General features: G+C 40.6%; 1 protein-coding gene across 9 annotated transcripts in view; it reads right to left on the reverse strand.

The window, feature by feature from the left end:
• The window catches only part of cfap20dc (CFAP20 domain containing), a 400,185-nt gene that overhangs the window by 324,922 nt on the left and 55,516 nt on the right, over window positions 1-19,747 (reverse strand). For 7 of the 9 annotated variants that reach the window (XM_087994372.1, XM_087994369.1, XM_087994374.1 and 4 more), the window contains one exon: window positions 9,774-9,846. The exons of the other annotated variants lie outside the window; for them this stretch is intronic. In XM_087994372.1, the coding sequence (XP_087850498.1) occupies window positions 9,774-9,846 (73 nt within the window). Of the gene's footprint in view, window positions 1-9,773; window positions 9,847-19,747 lie in introns of those variants that run through there. 9 annotated transcript variants of the gene reach the window in all.

Genomic DNA, 19,747 nt, shown 5'->3' on the forward strand with positions numbered 1-19,747 from the left:
CGAATGACACCTCTGTCACCATCCCTCTATTGTCTGCACTGGATCCACCGAAAGCATAGTCACCACTGTTCAGGCACTATCCTGTTGCTCGGGCCACTGATGCCAAATACTGTGCTAGATCCACACCTGCAACCAGACTCCACTGCCACCACTACCTTGCTGATAACCAGGGATCTCTACTACAGGCCAAACACAACCAGGAGTTGCCACCACCACCTCAACTATGACTGGGAGTCCCTGCTACAGGCCAAACACAACCAGGAGTCCCTGGTTGCACTGCCAGGCCACACTGCCACCTCACCAAAAGTCTCACTCTGGCCACAGATGAATAAAAAGGAAAGGAAAGAAGACAAAAAAGTAAGGAAAGAAGGGAAGGAGTGGATGGGCCCAGGAGCCTGAATATTGTCTACCTTGCCAAAATATTGAAATATAACTTGATTGTAAATGAATTCAGTCATAGAAACAGTCATAGGATCATTTAACTTTCTGATGCCATGAAGAAAGATGATTTACGAGCTGCAAACAAAACATTTATTTAAACCATAGGCTGGATTTTACAGGACATTTTGCTCCCTGCAAATCCAACAACTAAAAAAATCAGTCTACAGCATATCTGTGAAAAAGCTGACTTCCCATAGCTGCTTTACACTTAGTGCAATGTTATTTAGCACTAATATTCCTTGCCTATGTTTGCGCCATGAGATGATAAAGGATCTGGACTCAATGTTATGTACCCCAGGTCAATTTTTTTTTTCCCAGACTGTATACCATTATGCTGCCATATCCAGTGGGTTGTACTTGCTGGTGAAACAGGTGCTGAAGTACAGTAGTTGGATTTTTCATGGGATATTGGCATTTCTGGAAAATGTGCTGTCCATTGTACTTTAACTGAGTGCCTTTCTATGCTAGTTCAGAGGGTCAAATCAGAGTCAATTACATTTATGTAAATTTGAATTCCCACGTCGGCCAAACCTAGATTTCTACAAGCCAGACCAATTCCTACAACAATGGCTTCATGGTCACCATTACAAGGTCTAATTTTCAATTCCAGATATTTATTAATTATATTTAAATTGTATAGGCTGCTTTGTGAGAATTGACCTTATGTCCCCAAACTGTTAGTTTGGGCTGCTGGATTATAGGTCAGTGATATTACCATTAAGCCACTAGCTCTCCCAGATTAAAATCAAAATGGTCATGAGGCCAGAATGATTATAGATATCTTAAAGGATTTTAGATCTGGAGGAGATTATCAAGTTGGAAAGGAACAAGGCTATGGTTGGATTTGATAAAAGGATGTCATTTTAAAATCAAGACATTGTTTGATCAAAAGTTAATGTAAATCAATGCCAATAGGAGCGACAGGTTAACAAAATTTCCTAAGAATTAAGACACCAGTGGCAAAGATCTTGTTATCTTCAAATTTATAGAAAGTAGAATGCAAGATACCAGCTGAGACTACATTGGAACAGTCATGTCTAGTAGCAACAAATGTATGAGTGAAGACTTCAGTAGATGAGCTGCAATAGGACAAATGTATGAAGACTTCAGCAGATTGAGAAGGACGAGGAAGAGACTGCCTGATAGTATGGTGGAGGCATGTTCCATTGAAACATTCAAAGGGGTAGCAGTGCAGTCATAGTGTAATTGAGCTAGTAATCCAGAGTTACAGACACATTTTCTGGGGATACTGGTTTGAATTCCAGCCTGGCAAATGGTGGAATTTTAATTCAATAAAGCTCTCGAATGAATAGTAGGCAATTACAATGATAGTGGAAATATATGAATAGAAGCTCAACTTGGGCTCAGATAACATGCGGTAATGAACATATTGTTTTAGTCTCAGTTTATTGTAAGAAAGAATAGCTAGTTATGGAAAGGAGTTAGGAGTGAAGATCAAGAAAAACACTTATTTTCTCCAATATTAAACTGGAGGAAGTTTGTACTCCTCCAGTACTAGGCATTGCATACAGTACATGATACAGTAATTTTGAAACAGAGATAGTGTCAGGATGTCTTTAATGTACATGTGGAAAGTACTGCTGGTCATTTGGATTGTATTGTTGAAAGTGCAATACGTAGGTGAGAAATATGATGGAGCCAACAAGTGGGAGCAGGAAGACAGGCTATTCCAAGTGATACCTATCTGAAGAGATTTGCTTCTTCTAAGCTAAAGGCTCCTTCTGTATTATATGATTCTATGAAATGAGAGATGGACACCCAGCTGGTTGGCAGCTGAGAGGTTTGGAATGGATGTAGTGGTTGTTTCAAAGTTACAAGCAGATTGAGAAGGACGAGGAAGAGACTGCCTGATAGTATGGTGGAGGCATGTTCCATTGAAACATTCAAAGGGGTAGCAGTGCAGTCATAGTGTAATTGAGCTAGTAATCCAGAGTTACAGACACATTTTCTGGGGATACTGGTTTGAATTCCAGCCTGGCAAATGGTGGAATTTTAATTCAATAAAGCTCTCGAATGAATAGTAGTCAAATGGTGACGACATAACCATTGCCAAATGTCCTAAAAGCCAGCTGGTTCTCCAATGTTCTTCAGGGAAGGAAACCTATCATACTTACCTGGTTTAGCCTACATACAACTCCTGTCCCACAACAATGTGGATGACTCTTAACTGCCACTGGAAATAACCTGATTCCAGAAAAAGGGTTAGACCTGAAGCATCGGACTTCTCCACCTTCTGATGGTGCCAAGCTTGCTGTGCTCTTTTAGCCTTCTGCTATTTTGGATTCTAGCATCTTCAGTTTTTTTTTTGTCTCTAACTTGAAATAACCTAGCAAGTCACTCAGTTACAGGACAATTGAGGATGGGCAATAAAATTTGGCCCAGCCACAAAACCTATACCTCCATGGAACTATTTTTAAAAAAGATTGTTACTTGAAAAGTAACAACATGCAGGGTTTTGGGGTAAAGGTGCACCAGGAGAATTGATCTTTTAGAACCTGATGCAAACACAAAGGAAAGAATAGCTTCCCTCCGCAGTAAATCAACTCTATGACTTCAACTAATATGGAGATAGCAGGGTAAGTTTGATGATCAGCTGTCCAACAAGGAAGGATTAAGGGAACAGGAGGTGGATTTCATTGGTCAGATAAGCTTAGAGAGGGTATAAGGAAGGATGCAGGAGAGAAATGAAAGAAAGATGCAAGTTCACGTTTAAGGCAACAGTAAGGTTTTGATGAATAATAGCCCAATGGACTATCAGAGGGAAAGGATATGACAGAAGAAGCTATTCAGATCGTCTCAATCGAAAAAAGAAGTCCTTGTACTTACTACTGGATATCAATTAACTTATTCCCATGCATTGGTTCTTTCACCAGCTGAAACAAATGGCAGTTATGTATTTCAAGACTTTGTCAACTCAATTCATAGTAGCATTACCAAGCCATTCTGGTTTTAAACATTATAATTTCAGTAGAATTAGACATTCTATATTTTTGTCTACCAGTGTACTGATTGATAAGCTGAGAAAACAGCAGGAGACACCAAAATGAAGGATTCCCAGACAAAGTACCCATCTCTGGTGCATCTTTGCTTTTACTGGGAGGGGACATACCCATGGTGGTGAAAGAATCAGAAACATTTGTTGACATGTATGTTTCTGAGAATATGACAATTAAGGTTGCTCATAAACAAGTCTGTCAGATAGTCCCAGAATTTGGACAGCAATCTACAGTTGATAAAGCTTTGCAGGATCAACATGGGTCAATCTGACTTTATCACATCCTAATTCAATGCTCAGAGCACAGCAGTGTGGTTGGATCAGTTCTTGTTTTCTTTCTCAATGGCTCAAAACAACTGAATGACTTGCTTCAGAATGGTTAAGACTTAACCACATTAGTCTGGAACTTGAGTCATGCAAACGCTAAAGTCAGTAAATGCAGCACATTTCCTCCTCTAAAAGATAGTACAGGAGTGTATCAGTTATTCATCCAAGAACATGGAAGATTTATGATCATTGATTAATGTATATTGATTTCTTTTGCCTCCTTTCATTTGGTAACCTCACTGGAAATCAAGTATTCCTGCAGTCATCACAAAAGTTAAAGATTTTAAAGGTTACACAGAATTCCCAAATTTACCTGACTTACAGAAAGTGCCAGGCTGACAGAAAGTGTGGATCAGGTTTCTGACTGTAACAAGAATTACCATCTACTACAAATAAATAAATTCTAACTTTACACAAGCAATTAAGAATCATCAACAAATAACTCTGAAGTAAAATTCTAACCACGATATAAACTCCGCTTACATAAACATACAGACAGATAAAAAGAAAAACAAATATATGTGTTATGGGCAGAGGGAATGACTGGAAAAGCAGTTTAGTGGTCCCTGTTCACAGGATTTGCGGAATGATTCTTGTGCTGATCAGACCTTCTTTCTTGATGCTTCTTGATCCTCCAACTCTAGATGCTTTCACTTGTTTTCAGGAGGTAAAAGTGACTGGTTCACATTATAGAAAAGGATCTCTAACTTATTCATTAAAAGACACAGCTTACAGCAGCCACAGAAGGAAAACTAAACCGGCTTTCTTCGGATTTAAAGTGTTTTTTTTACTGCAAATAACAGAAACAGTTCCCGAGTGTATGGAGATCTGGTAGCTTCTATTTTGTTCAGCTCAAGCTGTTTGGCCTGGGAACCAGTCACATTGTTGTTGGCGGGCCTTTGTCATTAATAATTGGCCAATAGTCCATAGACGTGCTGCCAGCTGAATCCACATTTGCTGAACGCCTTGGTTCCAGCTCCCCTGTAAACTACACTTCAAATACTGTTTCAGCAAACGGCTGTGTAAATGACACTTACAATCAGTATCAGGTTACTTGCTATTATGAAGTCCTTTTCCTATTTCAATGCGCAATGAAAATATAGGAAAATAAAAAGAATGTTCATGTTATCTTTACACTTCATTTTTTTAAAACTAAATTCAAATTCTTGAACTGTTTCCCTTGCCTCAGAAAGATGGCCGTAAGTACAGTCTCACTGGCATTACACTGCAGGGAGACTTCGTTGCTAACATCATAATGATTCAGCAAAGGAGTTGTCACCACTGGCTGTTTGATGCTACTAGTGAAAGCTGCTTTTTTGTTCTATGTCCCAATACCACTGCATGTCCTTAATAGTGAGCTTGTGTAAAGTTCCACACTCTGAAGTTAGACAAGGACTTACTAAATTGTTCCTGAATCCAACAAATTATTGCACTGCTTTCACATCTGAAGGTCATTGCAACTCTACTACAGCTCTCACCCTGTTAGGATTCAGGCAAAGTCTTTTCACTCTCAGTATGTGACCTACATACTTCACTTCAGATATTTTCAGACATTTTAGATGGTACTGTTTCAGGTTCATCTGGTGAGGTCTCTGTAATGGTTATACCAAATACTGGTTGTGATCTGTGATGGCTTCTTCCACTGTGTCTGTACATGCATGTACTATAAGGTCCACAACAGCTTCCAACTCTGGAAGATCACTGACTTATTGCATGTAGTGTATATTGATGAACAATGGAAATGCAAATTGGCATGTACAATCATTTGTATCCCTGAATAGTATCCATATGTGGAAGAAAACTGAGGCCAGTAGCCATCCTTAGCATCATGTAGTGAGATCTCTTCAACACTTTGTTGAGATCTAATCCATCTCAAGTTCTTTTACTTTCACCTTGCAGCTAATACAATCTGCAGAGGGCCCTTTTTGTGATGCACTGGTAGTGTCCCTATCCCTAGATCAGGAGCCCAAGTGCCACATACTTCAGATGTGTGTAATAACATCTCTCAATAGGTTGATTGAAATAATAGGTTAAATTTTTAAAAAAATACAGTCTGCCAGTGTGTTCAATTTCTTGATTTGTCTCTAGTTTTCCAGCCTGTGTTCTATTGTAACCAATTATAAAAAGTCATCCATTATGACAAATACTCTGCTTGAGAATAAATTTGGATTTGATAAAAAAAACACACTTGACCAAGAAATAAGATTTTGCTAGCTCGATGGGAGCTCTCCTGGACACATTGCCAAAATATCTAACTGTGAATGGCGAAGCCAGAAACAAGAATTAACACATCCACACTTGTTACTTCTCTCCTTTCTCACTATATGATGCACAGGTATGCACATACCTTAACAGTAATATAATAACACAAATATTTGTCGAAGTAGTCTCTTGATACCAGCAGACAAATTGGTTTTTCTTTTGGTCTTTATCCAAATGTATCAGTCTGCATGCACTTTTGGTTCCACTTTCTCTAAACAGCACTCACAAGTTGCTTTCCATGCATAAAACTTTCTAAGCAGCAGCACAGTTACAGCCTGTTGGTTATGGGTGCAAGAAGGTTAATATTGAGAAGTGATATAAGCACAATCTACAATGATGTCATATGAACTGTGGGCAGACAGAATAGAGTCATTGATAGAGTCATAGAGATGTACAGCACAGAACAGACCAGTTGGTCCAACTTGTCCATGCCGACCAGATATCCCAACCGATCTAGCCCCACCTGCCAGCACCTGGCCCATATCCCTCCAAACCCTTCCTATTCATATACCCATCTAGATGCCTTTTAAATGTTGCAATTGTACTAGCCTCTGCCACTTCCTCTGGCAGCTCATTGCATACACCCTCTCCATGAAAAGGTTGCCCCTTAGGTCTCTTTTATATCTTTCCCCTCTCACCCTAAACCTATGCCCTCTAGTTCTGGACTCCCCAAGCCCAGGGACAGACTTTGTCTATTTACCCTACCCATGCCTCTTATGGTTTTGTAAACCTTATATAAAAGTCACCCCGCAACCTCCGACGCTCCAGGGAAACAGCCCCAGCTTATTCAACCTCTCCTTATAGCTCAAATCCTCTAATCCTGGAAACATCCTTGTAAATCTTTTCTGAACCCTTTCAAGTTTCACAATATCCTTCCAATAGGAAGGAGACCAGAATTGCACGCAATATTACTAAAGTGGCCTCATTAACATCCTGTACAGCCACGATATGACCTCCCAACTCCTGTACTCAATACTCTGACCAATAAAGGAAAGCATAACAAATGCCTTCTTCACTATCCCATCTACCTGTGACTCCGCTTTCAAGGAGCTATGCACTCCAAGGTCTCTTTGTTCAGGACCTTACTATTAAGTGTATAAGTCTTGCTAAGATTTGCTTTCCCAAAATGCAGCAACTCGCATTTATCTAAATTAAACTCCATCTGTCATTTCTCAGCCTATTGGCCCATCTAATCAAGATCACGTTGTAATCTGAGGTAACCTTCTTCGCTGTCCACTACACCTCCAATTTTGGTGTCATCTACAAACTTACTAACTATACCTCTTATGCTCACATCCAAATCATTTATATAAATGAAGAAAGGTAGTGGACCCAGCACCGATCCTTGTGGCACTCCACTGGTCACAGGCCTCCAGTCTGAAAAACAACCTTCCACCACCACCCTCTGTCTTCTACCTTTTAACCAGTCATGTATCCAAATGGCTACTTCTCCCTGTATTCCATGAAATCTAACTTTGCTAACCAGTCTCCCATGGGAACCTTGTTGAACGCCTTACTGAAATCCATCTAGATCACTTCCACCACACTGCTCTCATCAATCCTCTTTCTTACTTCTTCAAAAAACTCAATCAGGTTTGTGGGACATGATTTCCCACGCACAAAGCCATGCTGACTATCCCTAACCAGTTCTTGCCTTTCCAAATACATGTACATCCTGTCCCAAGTTCCCTCCAACAACTTGCCCACCACTGACGTCAGGCTTACTGGTCTATAGTTCCCTGGCTTGTCCTTACCATCCTTCTTAAACAGTGGCACCACATTAGCCAACCTTCAGTCTTCCAGCACCTCACCTGCGACTATCAATGATACAAATATCTCAGCAAGAGGCCCAGCAATCACTTCCCTCACTTCCCACAGAGTTCTAGGGTACACCTGATCAGGTCCTGGGGATTTATCCACTTAGGTGTTTCAAGACATCCAGCACTTCCTCCTTTGTAATATGGACATTTTTCAAGATGTCACCATCTATTTCCCTCTATTCAACACCTTCCATGTCCTTTTCCACAGTAAACACTGATGCAAAGGATTTTCAGAAGTGAGACTTAATATCTGGTCCTGCTAAAAGTCTCTATAACAATGTTAATTATATCAATATAAAATGTAATTAGTTGCTTACAAACAATAAAATATACTTTTTTCACACAGAGGGTGGTACATGTATGGAATGAGCTGTCAGAGGAAGTGGTGGAGGCTGGTACAATTGCAACATTTAAAAGGTATTTGGATGGGTATATGAATAAGAAGGGTTTGGAGGGATATGGGCCGGGTGCTGGCAGGTGGGACTATATTGGAGTTAGGATATCTGGTCGGCATGGACGGTTAGACCAAAGAGTCTGTTTCCATGCTGTACATCTCTGTGACTCTAAAAGACTCACAGTTAGAGAAACAAAGCTGATAGTATTTTTTTTTAAATGGCAACATATGCATGAATATGCCTGGTATAATGGCAACCTCACGCTATAGAAAATCGTGTTGTAGGAGATCGCTTTCGAAAATTGCTATACCCGTTCAGTAGAGAGCTTGTGTTATCCACAATTTGTCAAATGCATTATAGCCAATTTGTGCTAATAAACTACAATTTTCAAACACAGTTACAGAGCTAATCTAAATGAAGGTTCAGATATCATGCTCCACCGTTAAATCTGCAGTTATCAAAACAATGTTCCTCTATCTTTGTCCTTTCCAAGTTAGCACCATGATGTAGAAAAAAGCACATAGCTAATGTGAAATATTCTTTCCAAGTTATTAAAATGGAAGTTAATTATTTCTATACAATGATTTTGAAGCTGCATTGTAGCATATATACACTTTACTTGAATGTTATTTAGACAAAATGGATAACAGAAACCAAGTAAAGTTTCATGACAACAAAAGCATTCTGCAAACATGGTGGCAATATTGTCTTCTGTATTTGTGTTGATATGGGATATTTGGATCCACACAGAAGCATTAATCATTATTCTCAATAATTATCAACTTCCCATTAAATTTAAACTCAATACCTGTATGCTCAGTGATCTACAGTCGTATCCAGTTAGTAATGCCTTGTTATTAAAATTATCCTCTTTGCTTTCACACCCCTCTATGCACTTACCTTTAGAATCTCCTGTTGCCCTATCACTCTACTGTCTTTCAATTCTCATTACTTCAGTTCACCATCAACTGTCAGAACTATAAACTTTAAAATTTCATCTCTAGACACTTCTACCTATCATTCTTTTTACGATTATGCTTGTTAACAGCTATTTCTTTGACCAATATTTTTGTCCCCTGCCCTAAAATATCTTGGCAGTTGAGTGTCAAATTTTGTTTACAATGCTCTTGTGAAGTGCCTTGGGACTTTTCACTACTTTAACAGCATTACATAATATATACATATTGTTGCAGTACAACAAACTGAGAGCAAATTTTTACATTTTAAGCTATTTTAAATGTATTCATACAGTTGTGTCACTCCTTTATTTATGTACACTTGTTGACTGTCGCTCAAATATGACTACTGCAATTAAGAAAGTTACTGCAATAACAGATGGCATGGGCTCTCAACTCCCATGTCAGTGCATGATGCACCAGTGGTTGAGAACCAACAACTAAATTAGCTTAATTACTTGAAGCCAGTCTAAGTCTTTTCTCTGTTGCAGGAGTTACCATTTGTGTTCAATTTATTAACTGCCTAACATAAACATTGAGCAATGTTCATTCTTACAGCAATTCTGTAGAGAAGTCTTGTCCCACAGGCACACAAAGCTGCAACACAAGGAACCGCTGGATAAGACCAACTAAAATAGAAGAAATAATACAAAAATAATTACATTCATTCTGCACAATAGTTGACAAAATGCATCATTTAGCCACAAAGAACAGAAGCTTTCATGCTCAATCAAAAAAACCTCATAAATCATAAAAACATCAATTATGCCTTTTCCAAGAATGGAAACTTGTTACTGCTACCCAATCTGGCCTATAGGCGATCAATCCTAGACTATTTAGTTGACTCTTAATACCCTTTCAAATTACATAACAAGCCATTCAAATGTGAAAGCAACCATTATTTGCATTAATTAATTAGGGATGTGTAGCCTTATCAATACTATTCCTATCCAGAAAAGATAAATATGAAATAATTTCAAAAACTTTTATTTAAAGTTTGTGAGAAGATTTGTAGCTCGGGTGCTCATTGTTGTGGTTCTGTTCGCTGAGCTGGGAATTTGTGTTGCAGACGTTTCGTCCCCTGTCTAGGTGACATCCTTAGTGCTTGGGAGCCTCCTGTGAAGCGCTTCTGTGATGTTTCCTCCGGCATTTATAGTGATTTGTATCTGCTGCTTCCGGTTGTCAGTTCCACAGTTCCAGCTGTCCGCTGCAGTGGCCGGTATATTGGGTCAAGGTCGATGTGCTTATTGATTGAATCTGTGGATGAGTGCCATGCCTCTAGGAATTCCCTGGCTGTTCTCTGTTTGGCTTGTCCTACAATAGTAGTGTTGTCCCAGTCAAACTCATGTTGCTTGTCATCTGAGTGTGTGGCTACTAAGGATAGCTGGTCGTGTCGTTTCGTGGCTGGTTGGTGTTCATGGATGCGGAACATTAGCTGTCTTCCTGTTTGTCCTATGTAGTGTTTTGTGCAGTCCTTGCATGGGATTTTGTACACCACATTGGTTTAGCTCATGCTGGGTATCGGGTCCTTCGTCCTGGTGAGTTGTTGTCTGAGAGTGGCTGTTGGTTTGCGTGCTGTTATGAGTCCTAGTGGTCGCAGTAGTCTGGCTGTCAGTTCGGAAATCCTCTTGATGTATGGTAGTGTGGCTAGTCCTTTGGGTTGCGGCATGTCCTCGTTCCGTTGTCTTTCCCTTAGGCATCTGTTGATGAAATTGCGCGGGTATCCGTTTTTGGCGAATACATTGTCTAGGTGTTCTCCTTCCTCTTTTTGCAGTTCTGGTGTACTGCAGTGTGTTGTGGCCCTTTTGAATAGTGTGTTGATGCAACTTCTTTTGTGTGTGTTGGGGTGGTTGCTTTCGTAGTTCTACACACAAAAGAAGTTGCATCAACACACTATTCAAAAGGGCCACAACATACTGCAGTACACCAGAACTGCAAAAAGAGGAAGAAGAACACCTATACAATGTATTCGCCAAAAACGGATACCTGCGCAATTTCATCAACAGACACCTAAGGGAAAGACAACGGAACGAGGACATTAGATTACTTACAGTGTGGAAACAGGCCCTTCGGCCCAACAAGTCCACACCGAACCGCCGAAGCGCAACCCACCCATACCCCTACATTTACCCCTTACCTAACACTACAGGCAATTTAGCATGGCCAATTCACCTGACCTGCACATCTTTGGACTGTGGGAGGAAACCAGGGCACCCGGAGGAAACCCACGCAGACACGGGGAGAACGTGCAAACTCCACACAGTCAGTCGCCGGAGGCGGGAATTGAACCCGGATCTCTGGCGCTGTGAGGCAGCAGTGCTAACCACTGTGCCACCGTGCCGCCCACATGCCGCAACCCAAAGGACTAGCCACACTACCATACATCAAGAGCATTTCCGAACTGACAGCCAGACTACTGCGACCACTAGGACTCATAACAGCACACAAACCAACAGCCATTCTCAGACAACAACTCACCAGGACGAAGGACCCGATACCCAGCATGAGCAAAACCAATGTGGTGTACAAAATCCCATGCAAGGACTGCACAAAACACTACATAGGACAAACAGGAAGACAGCTAATGTTCCGCATCCATGAACACCAACCAGCCACGAAACGACACGACCAGCTATCCTTAGTAGCCACACACTCAGATGACAAGCAACATGAGTTTGACTGGGACAACACTACTATTGTAGAACAAGCCAAACAGAGAACAGCCAGGGAATTCCTAGAGGCATGGCATTCATCCACAGATTCAATCAATAAGCACATCGACCTGGACCCAATATACCGGCCACTGCAGTGGACAGCTGGAACTGACAACCGGAAGCAGCAGATACAAATCACTATAAATGCCGGAGGAAACATCACAGAAGCGCTTCACAGGAGGCTCCCAAGCACTGAGGAAGTCACCTAGACAGGGGACGAAACGTCTGCAACACAAATTCCCAGCTCGGCGAACAGAACCACAACTTTTATTTTAAAAATGTCTTTAATGTAAGTGAATATCTCGAGAAGCTTCACAGAAGCATTATAAAATAAAATATGGCACTGAATCATATAAGGAGATATATCAGATGACTAACAGCTTTGTTAAAGAGTAGGTTTTAACAAGTCTCTGAAAGGATATAGACACATATGATAAAGCAGGTTAGTATTAAAGGAGCACAGAAATCATGGAGGGTTGTGCAGTTGGTGGTTACAGTTTTAGGGAGAGGCAACACCATTGAGGGATCTGAAACCTAAGATAGAGAATTTGAAAATCAAGATAAACCTTGACAAGGAGCCAATGAAGGTATAGAACTTTAAGACTTGCTGCATATCAAGACAGTTAAAGAATTGCTCCATATGAACTAAGGTTTATGAAGGGTGAAATGTGGGAAACTGGCCAGAGTGCATTGGAATAGTTCAGTCTCGATCGACAAGGACCTTAGCTGCAGATGAGCTGAGACAGGGCAAAATCAATTGATGTTATGAATGTGGAAAAAAGTAATCTTAGAGAATAGGCACAAATGAAATGTCAGAAGCTGAGGACCAAAAGTGACACCAAGGTTGTGCACAGACTAGCTAAATGTCAAACAGTTGCTTGTGAGATAGATGAAATCAGGGTGTAGGTTTGCTCGCTGAGCTGTAGGTTTGATATCCAGACGTTTCATTACCTGGCTTGGTAACATCATCAGTGGCGACCTCCAAGGGAAGCGAAGCTGTTGTCTCCTGCTTTCTATTTATTATATTTATATATATATATATATATATATATAGAAAGCAAGCTGGATATCAAACCTACAGCTCAGCGAGCAAACCTACACCCTAAATCTCAACCTGAGCTACAAACCTTCACAAACCTTGCAATAGATGAAATCAGCAGGTAGCAAACAGAGTTTAGAATAGGAACAGAAAATAATGGCATCTGGCAATATTTATTTGGAAGGAATTTCTGCATGTCCAGACTGGATGTAGGATAAGGAGGTGATTAATTTAGTAACAGTAAAGAAATCTGCAGAGGCAATGATGAAGTAAAGCTCAGTTTAATCAGCCTGTGTGTGAAAGCTAACACTGTCCCTTCCAATAATGTTACCAAGAGGCAACATGGATGAGAAACTGGAGGAGGCAACAAGATTCACTATATGGTAGCAGAAAGCAAAACCATTGTAAGCGATTCTCTGGTTACAGTACAGTAAAAAGAGAACAGAACCATTGTTTACAGTTGTTGAGTTCTGCAGAAATCTACTTTTCTAAACTGTTAAAACGTTTGTGTAGGGCATGGTTCAACTTGGGAATTCTTCACATTTGTATAGTGAAGATTCATGCTACGAATAAAAGATATAACAAAGAAAATCCTCTATCTTTGTAAAATAGCTGCAGAAGCATTCAATACCAGATAACGTTTGACTTCTCCTTAGCTATCCATATGGAGTAGAAAAAAAACTCCATTACATAGAGCCATTTTTTCATACTCTGGAACATGCATATACTTTCATGTCCAGTGTTTGTAAAGGAACCCAGCTTGATAGGGCTGTTAAGAAGGCATACAGTGAGTTAGCTTTTATTAGTAGAGGGATCAAGTTTTGGGACCATGAGGTCATGCTGCAGCTGTTCAAAACTCTGGAGCGGCTGCATTTGGAGTATTGCATGCAGTTCTGCTCACCGCATTGTAGGAAGGGTGTGGAAGCTTTGGAAAAGGTTCAGAGGAGACATACTAGGATGGTGCCAAGTATGGAGGGAAGGTCTTATGGATGTTGAGGGACTTGAGGCTTTTTTCTTTACAGAGAAGGTTGAGAGGTGACTTAATTGAGACATATAAGATAATCAGAGGGTTAGATCGGGTGGACAGGGAGAGCCTTTTTCCGAGGATGGTGATGGCTAGCACATGGGAACATAGCTTCAAATTGAGGGGTGATAGATATAGGACAGATGTCAGAGGTAGTTTCTTTGCTCAGAGTAGTATGGGCGTGGGATGCACTGCCTGCAACAGTTGTAGCTCCACCAACTTTAAGGGCATTTAAATGGTCATTGGATAGGCATAGTTTAGGTTAGATGGGCTTCAGATTGGTTTCAGAGAGTGGCGCAACATCGAGGGCCGAAGAGCCTGTATTGCACTGTTATGTTCTATATTCTATTTATGGGTTCAAGGACTCAGTCTTGGCCAGCATCTCTCATTCTGATTGCATAAGGCACAGATCTAGTCTTGCAACATTTTGCTTGATTCTCAGCCTTGACTTTTGTTACAGACCAGACCAACCCCCTCAAAATAGCCAGAAAATAGTCTAGACCTTTTTTTTTATTTTAAAGGTAAATGTAAGGTGTTGCATTCCAGACGCAATTTAATTGGTCAAACTACTAGATTTAAAGCAAACCGCACTTTATTCATTCTCTATCGTTAAAATACAACAAGAGAAAGACGGAATTGGAATAACTGAACTCAACTGGAAAACAGAATAATAGAAACAATAACTGTTAATAATTCACTGTTCCAATACAGTAACATTCCCACTGCTGGTCATTGACCACTCAGGTGTTTCCTTTCTTCCTGCTGGTAGAGCATGAATAAAGATTTCTGCACTTGTTGTTCTTCACTGTCTCCCACATCTGCACACACACGACATGGGTGCTGGGGAAAATAAGCACTAGTAGTGCAGGGGAAAAAATATAGCAACATCCCATTATCACACTCTTGGCAAAAGGCAAATTCAGAAAACAAATGGTCTCACATGCAAATTCAGTAGCAGGAATAGAATACCCACTTTTTGGCTGTAACCGACAGAGAGCAAAAATAACTCCACTTCTCCAAGACCCCAACAGCAACTAAAAGCTCAGACTGATTCTATGAGAGCTGGTTCTATGAGAGCTGGATGCACCCATTCAGGCTGCTTCTATTGTTCCAACTTTTAAAAAACCCAAGGCCTCACAAACGGTTTACTCTCATGGTTCTGGTAAATTGCTCCTCATCCCTGCTTTAAAATCCCTCTTCAAAACAAAACCAGGATGATCATTTTATTGATACCTGAAAGTGTTGATCAGAAGCAGCTGAGTCACATCGTGCTGCAACCCTCAAAAATGGTACTGAGAATGTAACCTCTTAAAGCCATAGTGTCGCCATATATTGCATTTGGTAGATATCTTTTCCATGCTTCCCGATCCGCATTGAAAACCACCTGTTTCTTTACAAAGTGATAGATCAGCCGGAGAACAACTGAATTGTATTTTCTCTAAACACGTTCTTCAGAATAAAGCTGGATAACCTCGTTTGGCAATGTGCTAGGACAAAGGTTCAGGCTGACTGAATAACTAAACATTTACATTGCTACAGCCTTTCGAAAAGGCTTGTGTACAATTTTATTACCATTTTTGAGGGTTGCAGCATGATGTGACTCAGCTCCTTCTGATCTTCACTTTCAGGTATTAATAAAACCATCACCCTGGTGTCCACTTCCATTCTTTTCATTTGCCATTCAGTTGAGGAATAACCTAGTATCATTTAGTTTGTCAATGGCCAGTATGTTTAATAGCACCACCTCTTCAGACTGAGACTGGGTTTTTCTCACACCTTTTTTTTGTACTATGTAGATTTCCTTTCTACTCTTTGACTCCCATACTTTTGCTGAATGTGTTCATGTTTCTTCCTCAAACATGCCCATTCAATGTGCCATTTTATGCCACAGATACTGCATACAACTTTTTAAAATCAGCATTTTGCTGCTGTATGATCTATTTCTTCATACTGACAGCAGTTTTAAGTCTGCATTTGTGCTGGCCTCTCAGATTCCATTTTGTGAACTCCTGTGCTTAAGTTTAGCTGTTAAACATCCTTGGCTGCGAGTTCCATCAAACTGTTATTTCTAGTCCTTTATTTAAGTCTATGTCTATTTCTGCTAGTATCCTATTCTGGATTGCTTCCCAATTAAACCACATACCAGTGTCTCTGATAGCATCATTTAATTTGTCCCTAAATTTGTAGAATTCTGCTGACTTCTCTAAAATTGCTACAAATTAGAGATTGTGAATCATTCATGCTGGTTGCATGTGGAATCAGAACCTTTCAGCAATCACCAATGATTTTGGTGAAAAATAGTTCTGTAAGATTGTTAATATTTCTTCATAAGTTTGGAACCAGGCTCCTCAGGGGATCAAAAGTCTTCCCCCACCTCTCTATCTATAATACTCAGGAATGCTGGAAAAACTATACAGCTTCAATTTATGAGCTTGAACAAAGCAATGGAATCTGTGTAAGAGTCCCAGCTCTCTGCATTTCACCATATGGTCCAGCAACACCAACATTTCCCACAAGCTTTTTAAATGGGAAAGGTTTATGTCACAACGTACCACAAAATTTTAAGACTACCTTGTTTCTTCCCTTTAAAAATTAGTTATTTCTGAGGCTGCCCATTTCTCTCTGAGTCTACAGCCTGAGCTCAAGATATTTCCTGAGTGGGTACTCATGACTTAGTATTCCTTCAGGCTGGAGCACATGGTGAGCTTCTTCTGCACTATTCACTTATCCTTGGAGTACTTTTTTTGTTTTGCTGACTGTACTTGCTTTAGTGCTGCAATAGTCTATTTTGGTTTCTTTTCTTTTTATGGAATCGTTTCAGAGATGTCTAATGTGGCCATGATTTTTTTTTTGATGAATCAGTGACTTAACCCAGCGAATCTTGTAGCAGTTTTTACCCTCATTACCAATTTTCTTCTTGCGTTCAATTTGAAAAACAAGAGCTGGCCAAAGCATTAAATAGCAGGAGCTTTATTACTGAGGTGTTCACTCTGCAGACAGCAAAGTGAGAGAAAACAGTTTGTCCCCCAAAACAGCTAATTCCATCACAGCATCAGACTCTTAAAGTGACAGTCACCATACTTGGACAAATAACCAACGAACAGGAAGTTCCTCTCCCATAAATACACTGCCAAACTTCAGTGGCAGTGACTCGAAAACCTTAGGTGATTCACTGGTGTAATCTCTGATGGAAGCCCATTTGAGCAGTGCATCCATGTCCACTATGACAATAATTTGAGTTGACAAGATAGAAGCTAGACATTTTCATTAGTTACAACTTGGGGCTTTTTCTTATGGAAATAAAAGCCTGTCTAACTGCAACATTTCAACTCTCAAGCTGCTGTTAGGCAGCATAAGCCAAGTCATAGAGATGTACAGCATGGAAACAGACCCTTCGGTCCAACCCATCCATGCTGACCAGATATCCCAACTCAATCTAGTCCCACCTGCCAGCACCCAGCAGCTCCAAATTCTGAAGTCATTCTCAATTTAAGTAAGACTGTAGTTTTTATTCCTGATGAAGGGCTTTTGCCCGAAACGTCGATTTTACTGCTCCACGGATGCTGCCTGAAATGCTGTGCTCGTCCAGCACCACTAATCCAGAATCTGGTTTCCAGCAACTGCAGTCATTGTTTTTACCCTGTAGTTTTTATTTTTCCAGCCAAAGTAAACCTTACAGTTTACCAGATTATATTCCATCAGGTTTTTGCCCTCTCACTCAACCTATTAATATGGTCTGCAAATTCTCAATGGTTAATCCAGGATGGAGGACAGGAAAAAAATTGTGGCTGTAATACTTGCTCCTTTGAGGAAGTACTTTAGTTTTGCAGCTGAATCCCTCAAACTCTAGGAGCAGTAATTACTGTGTTAGAAGCCGTTGTATTGTTTTGGAACTTTGGGGGAAAAAAAAGATCAAAACAATAGCACTTTAAAAAGGAGCTCAGATAAAGGACAGTGACCATATGGGCAGTGATTCAAACAGACAAAGAAACCTACACCACTAACTGACCCAGCAGTAACCTGCATAGCTGCTGCCTTGCTGTCTGATTTCAAGTTTCTCTGGACATTAGAATTTGTTCTAAGAAAAATAAACAAATAGCAAAATTCACAGCTGATCTAGGACAAATTTGTGTGTTGGAGCTGACAGCAGGAGAGCAGCCACATATTTAAAGTGTAAACTTACTGGTTTTCTTTGGTAAGTCTGCAATAGTGAGTAGATTGAGGGCCATTTTTTTGATTGTACGTTGTTATTGAGAGCTGTCTCTTAATTAAACTTTAAAAATAGAAAACGTTGATATTAAGCTAGCCTGAAGCACTGGTTTTAAAGCAATAAGACTATACTATTTTCTGGGTCTGTAGATTGTTAAAATGCAAAGATATCCTTTAGTATAGTGATGTGGTCTTCCTGTTGGATGTGGGAGATTAGGGAGAGTTTCCATGTTACTGATGATTATGTCTGAGGAAGTGTGCAAGGTCTTAAATCCTATCGAATCGCATGTACTTGTTGGAGCGGCAGTTAGAGGCAATGAGGAATTTACAGGAGCTGGGGGTGTGATGAATGCCAGTTGCGGGGGGGTGGGGGGGGGTGTGGGGGGAAGAGAGAAATAAACCAAAGATACAGTCAGGTAGATGGGTGACCTCCAGGAAAGGTAGGAGAGGGAGGCAGGTGGTACAGGACTCTCCTACTCTCCTATGGCTATTTGCATCTCAAACAAGTATGCTGTTTTGGACATCATATGGGATGATGGACTCTCAGGGGAATGCAGTACTGACAGTCAGGTTTCTGGTACCAAGACTGACTCTAATGTAACAAGGGGTATTCAGGTTCCAAGCGATCGATTGTGATAGGGAACTCTTTAGTCAGAGGCACAGATGATTCTGCTGCTAATAGCGAGACATCAGAATGGTGGATTGCCTCCCTGGAGCCAAGAACTGAATTGGAAGGGAACTAACATACAGGCAGGGGCATTTGCTAGAGCTGCTCTGGAGGATCTAAACTCTGGAGCGGGAGGGGGGAATTAGGATGGTAGATGGGAGAGACCCAGAGAGATAATGAGATAATGAGAAAAGTGATCAGTCTGAGACTAGTACAGTTGGGAAAAACAGACAGGGCAGACAGGAACAAAGTAGAGAATGAGGTAGGACTGATAAATTAAACTACATTTATTTCAATGCAAGGGGCCTAACAGGTAAGGCAGATGAACTTAGTGCATAGTTGGAACAAGGTGCTGGGATATCACAGCAATTACAGAGATGTGGCTCAAGAATGGTTATGGCTGGCAGTTTAATGTTCCAGGGTATTGATGCTATAGGAAGTATCAGAATGGCGGGGGGGGGGGGGGGGGAAGCAAGAGAGGAGGGGGTGTGGTGTTTTTGATTAGGGATAACATTACAGCTGTATTTCGGGAGGATCTTTCTGAGAATACGTCCAGGGAAGCCATTTGGGTGGAACAGAGAAATAAGAAAGGGATGACCATCTTATTAGAATTGTACTACAGACCCCTCCATACCCAGAGGGAAATTGAAAAGTATATTTCTAAGGAGATCGCAGTTAGCTGTAAAGAATAATAGGGTGGTTATGGTAGGGGATTTTAACTTTCCAAACATAGACTGTGACTGCCACAATGTTAAGGGTCTGGAGGGAGAAGAATTTGTTATATGTGTCCAAGAAAATTTGCTGATTCAGTCTGTCAATGTATCTATTGACCTACTCTTGGGAAATAAGGCAGGATAGGTGACTGAGGTGTCAATGG

The sequence above is a fragment of the Chiloscyllium plagiosum genome, unplaced genomic scaffold (genome assembly GCF_037043375.1).
Source record: "Chiloscyllium plagiosum isolate Xiang-an unplaced genomic scaffold, Cpla_swu_hap1 HiC_scaffold_14, whole genome shotgun sequence".
Classification (NCBI taxonomy): domain Eukaryota; kingdom Metazoa; phylum Chordata; class Chondrichthyes; order Orectolobiformes; family Hemiscylliidae; genus Chiloscyllium; species Chiloscyllium plagiosum.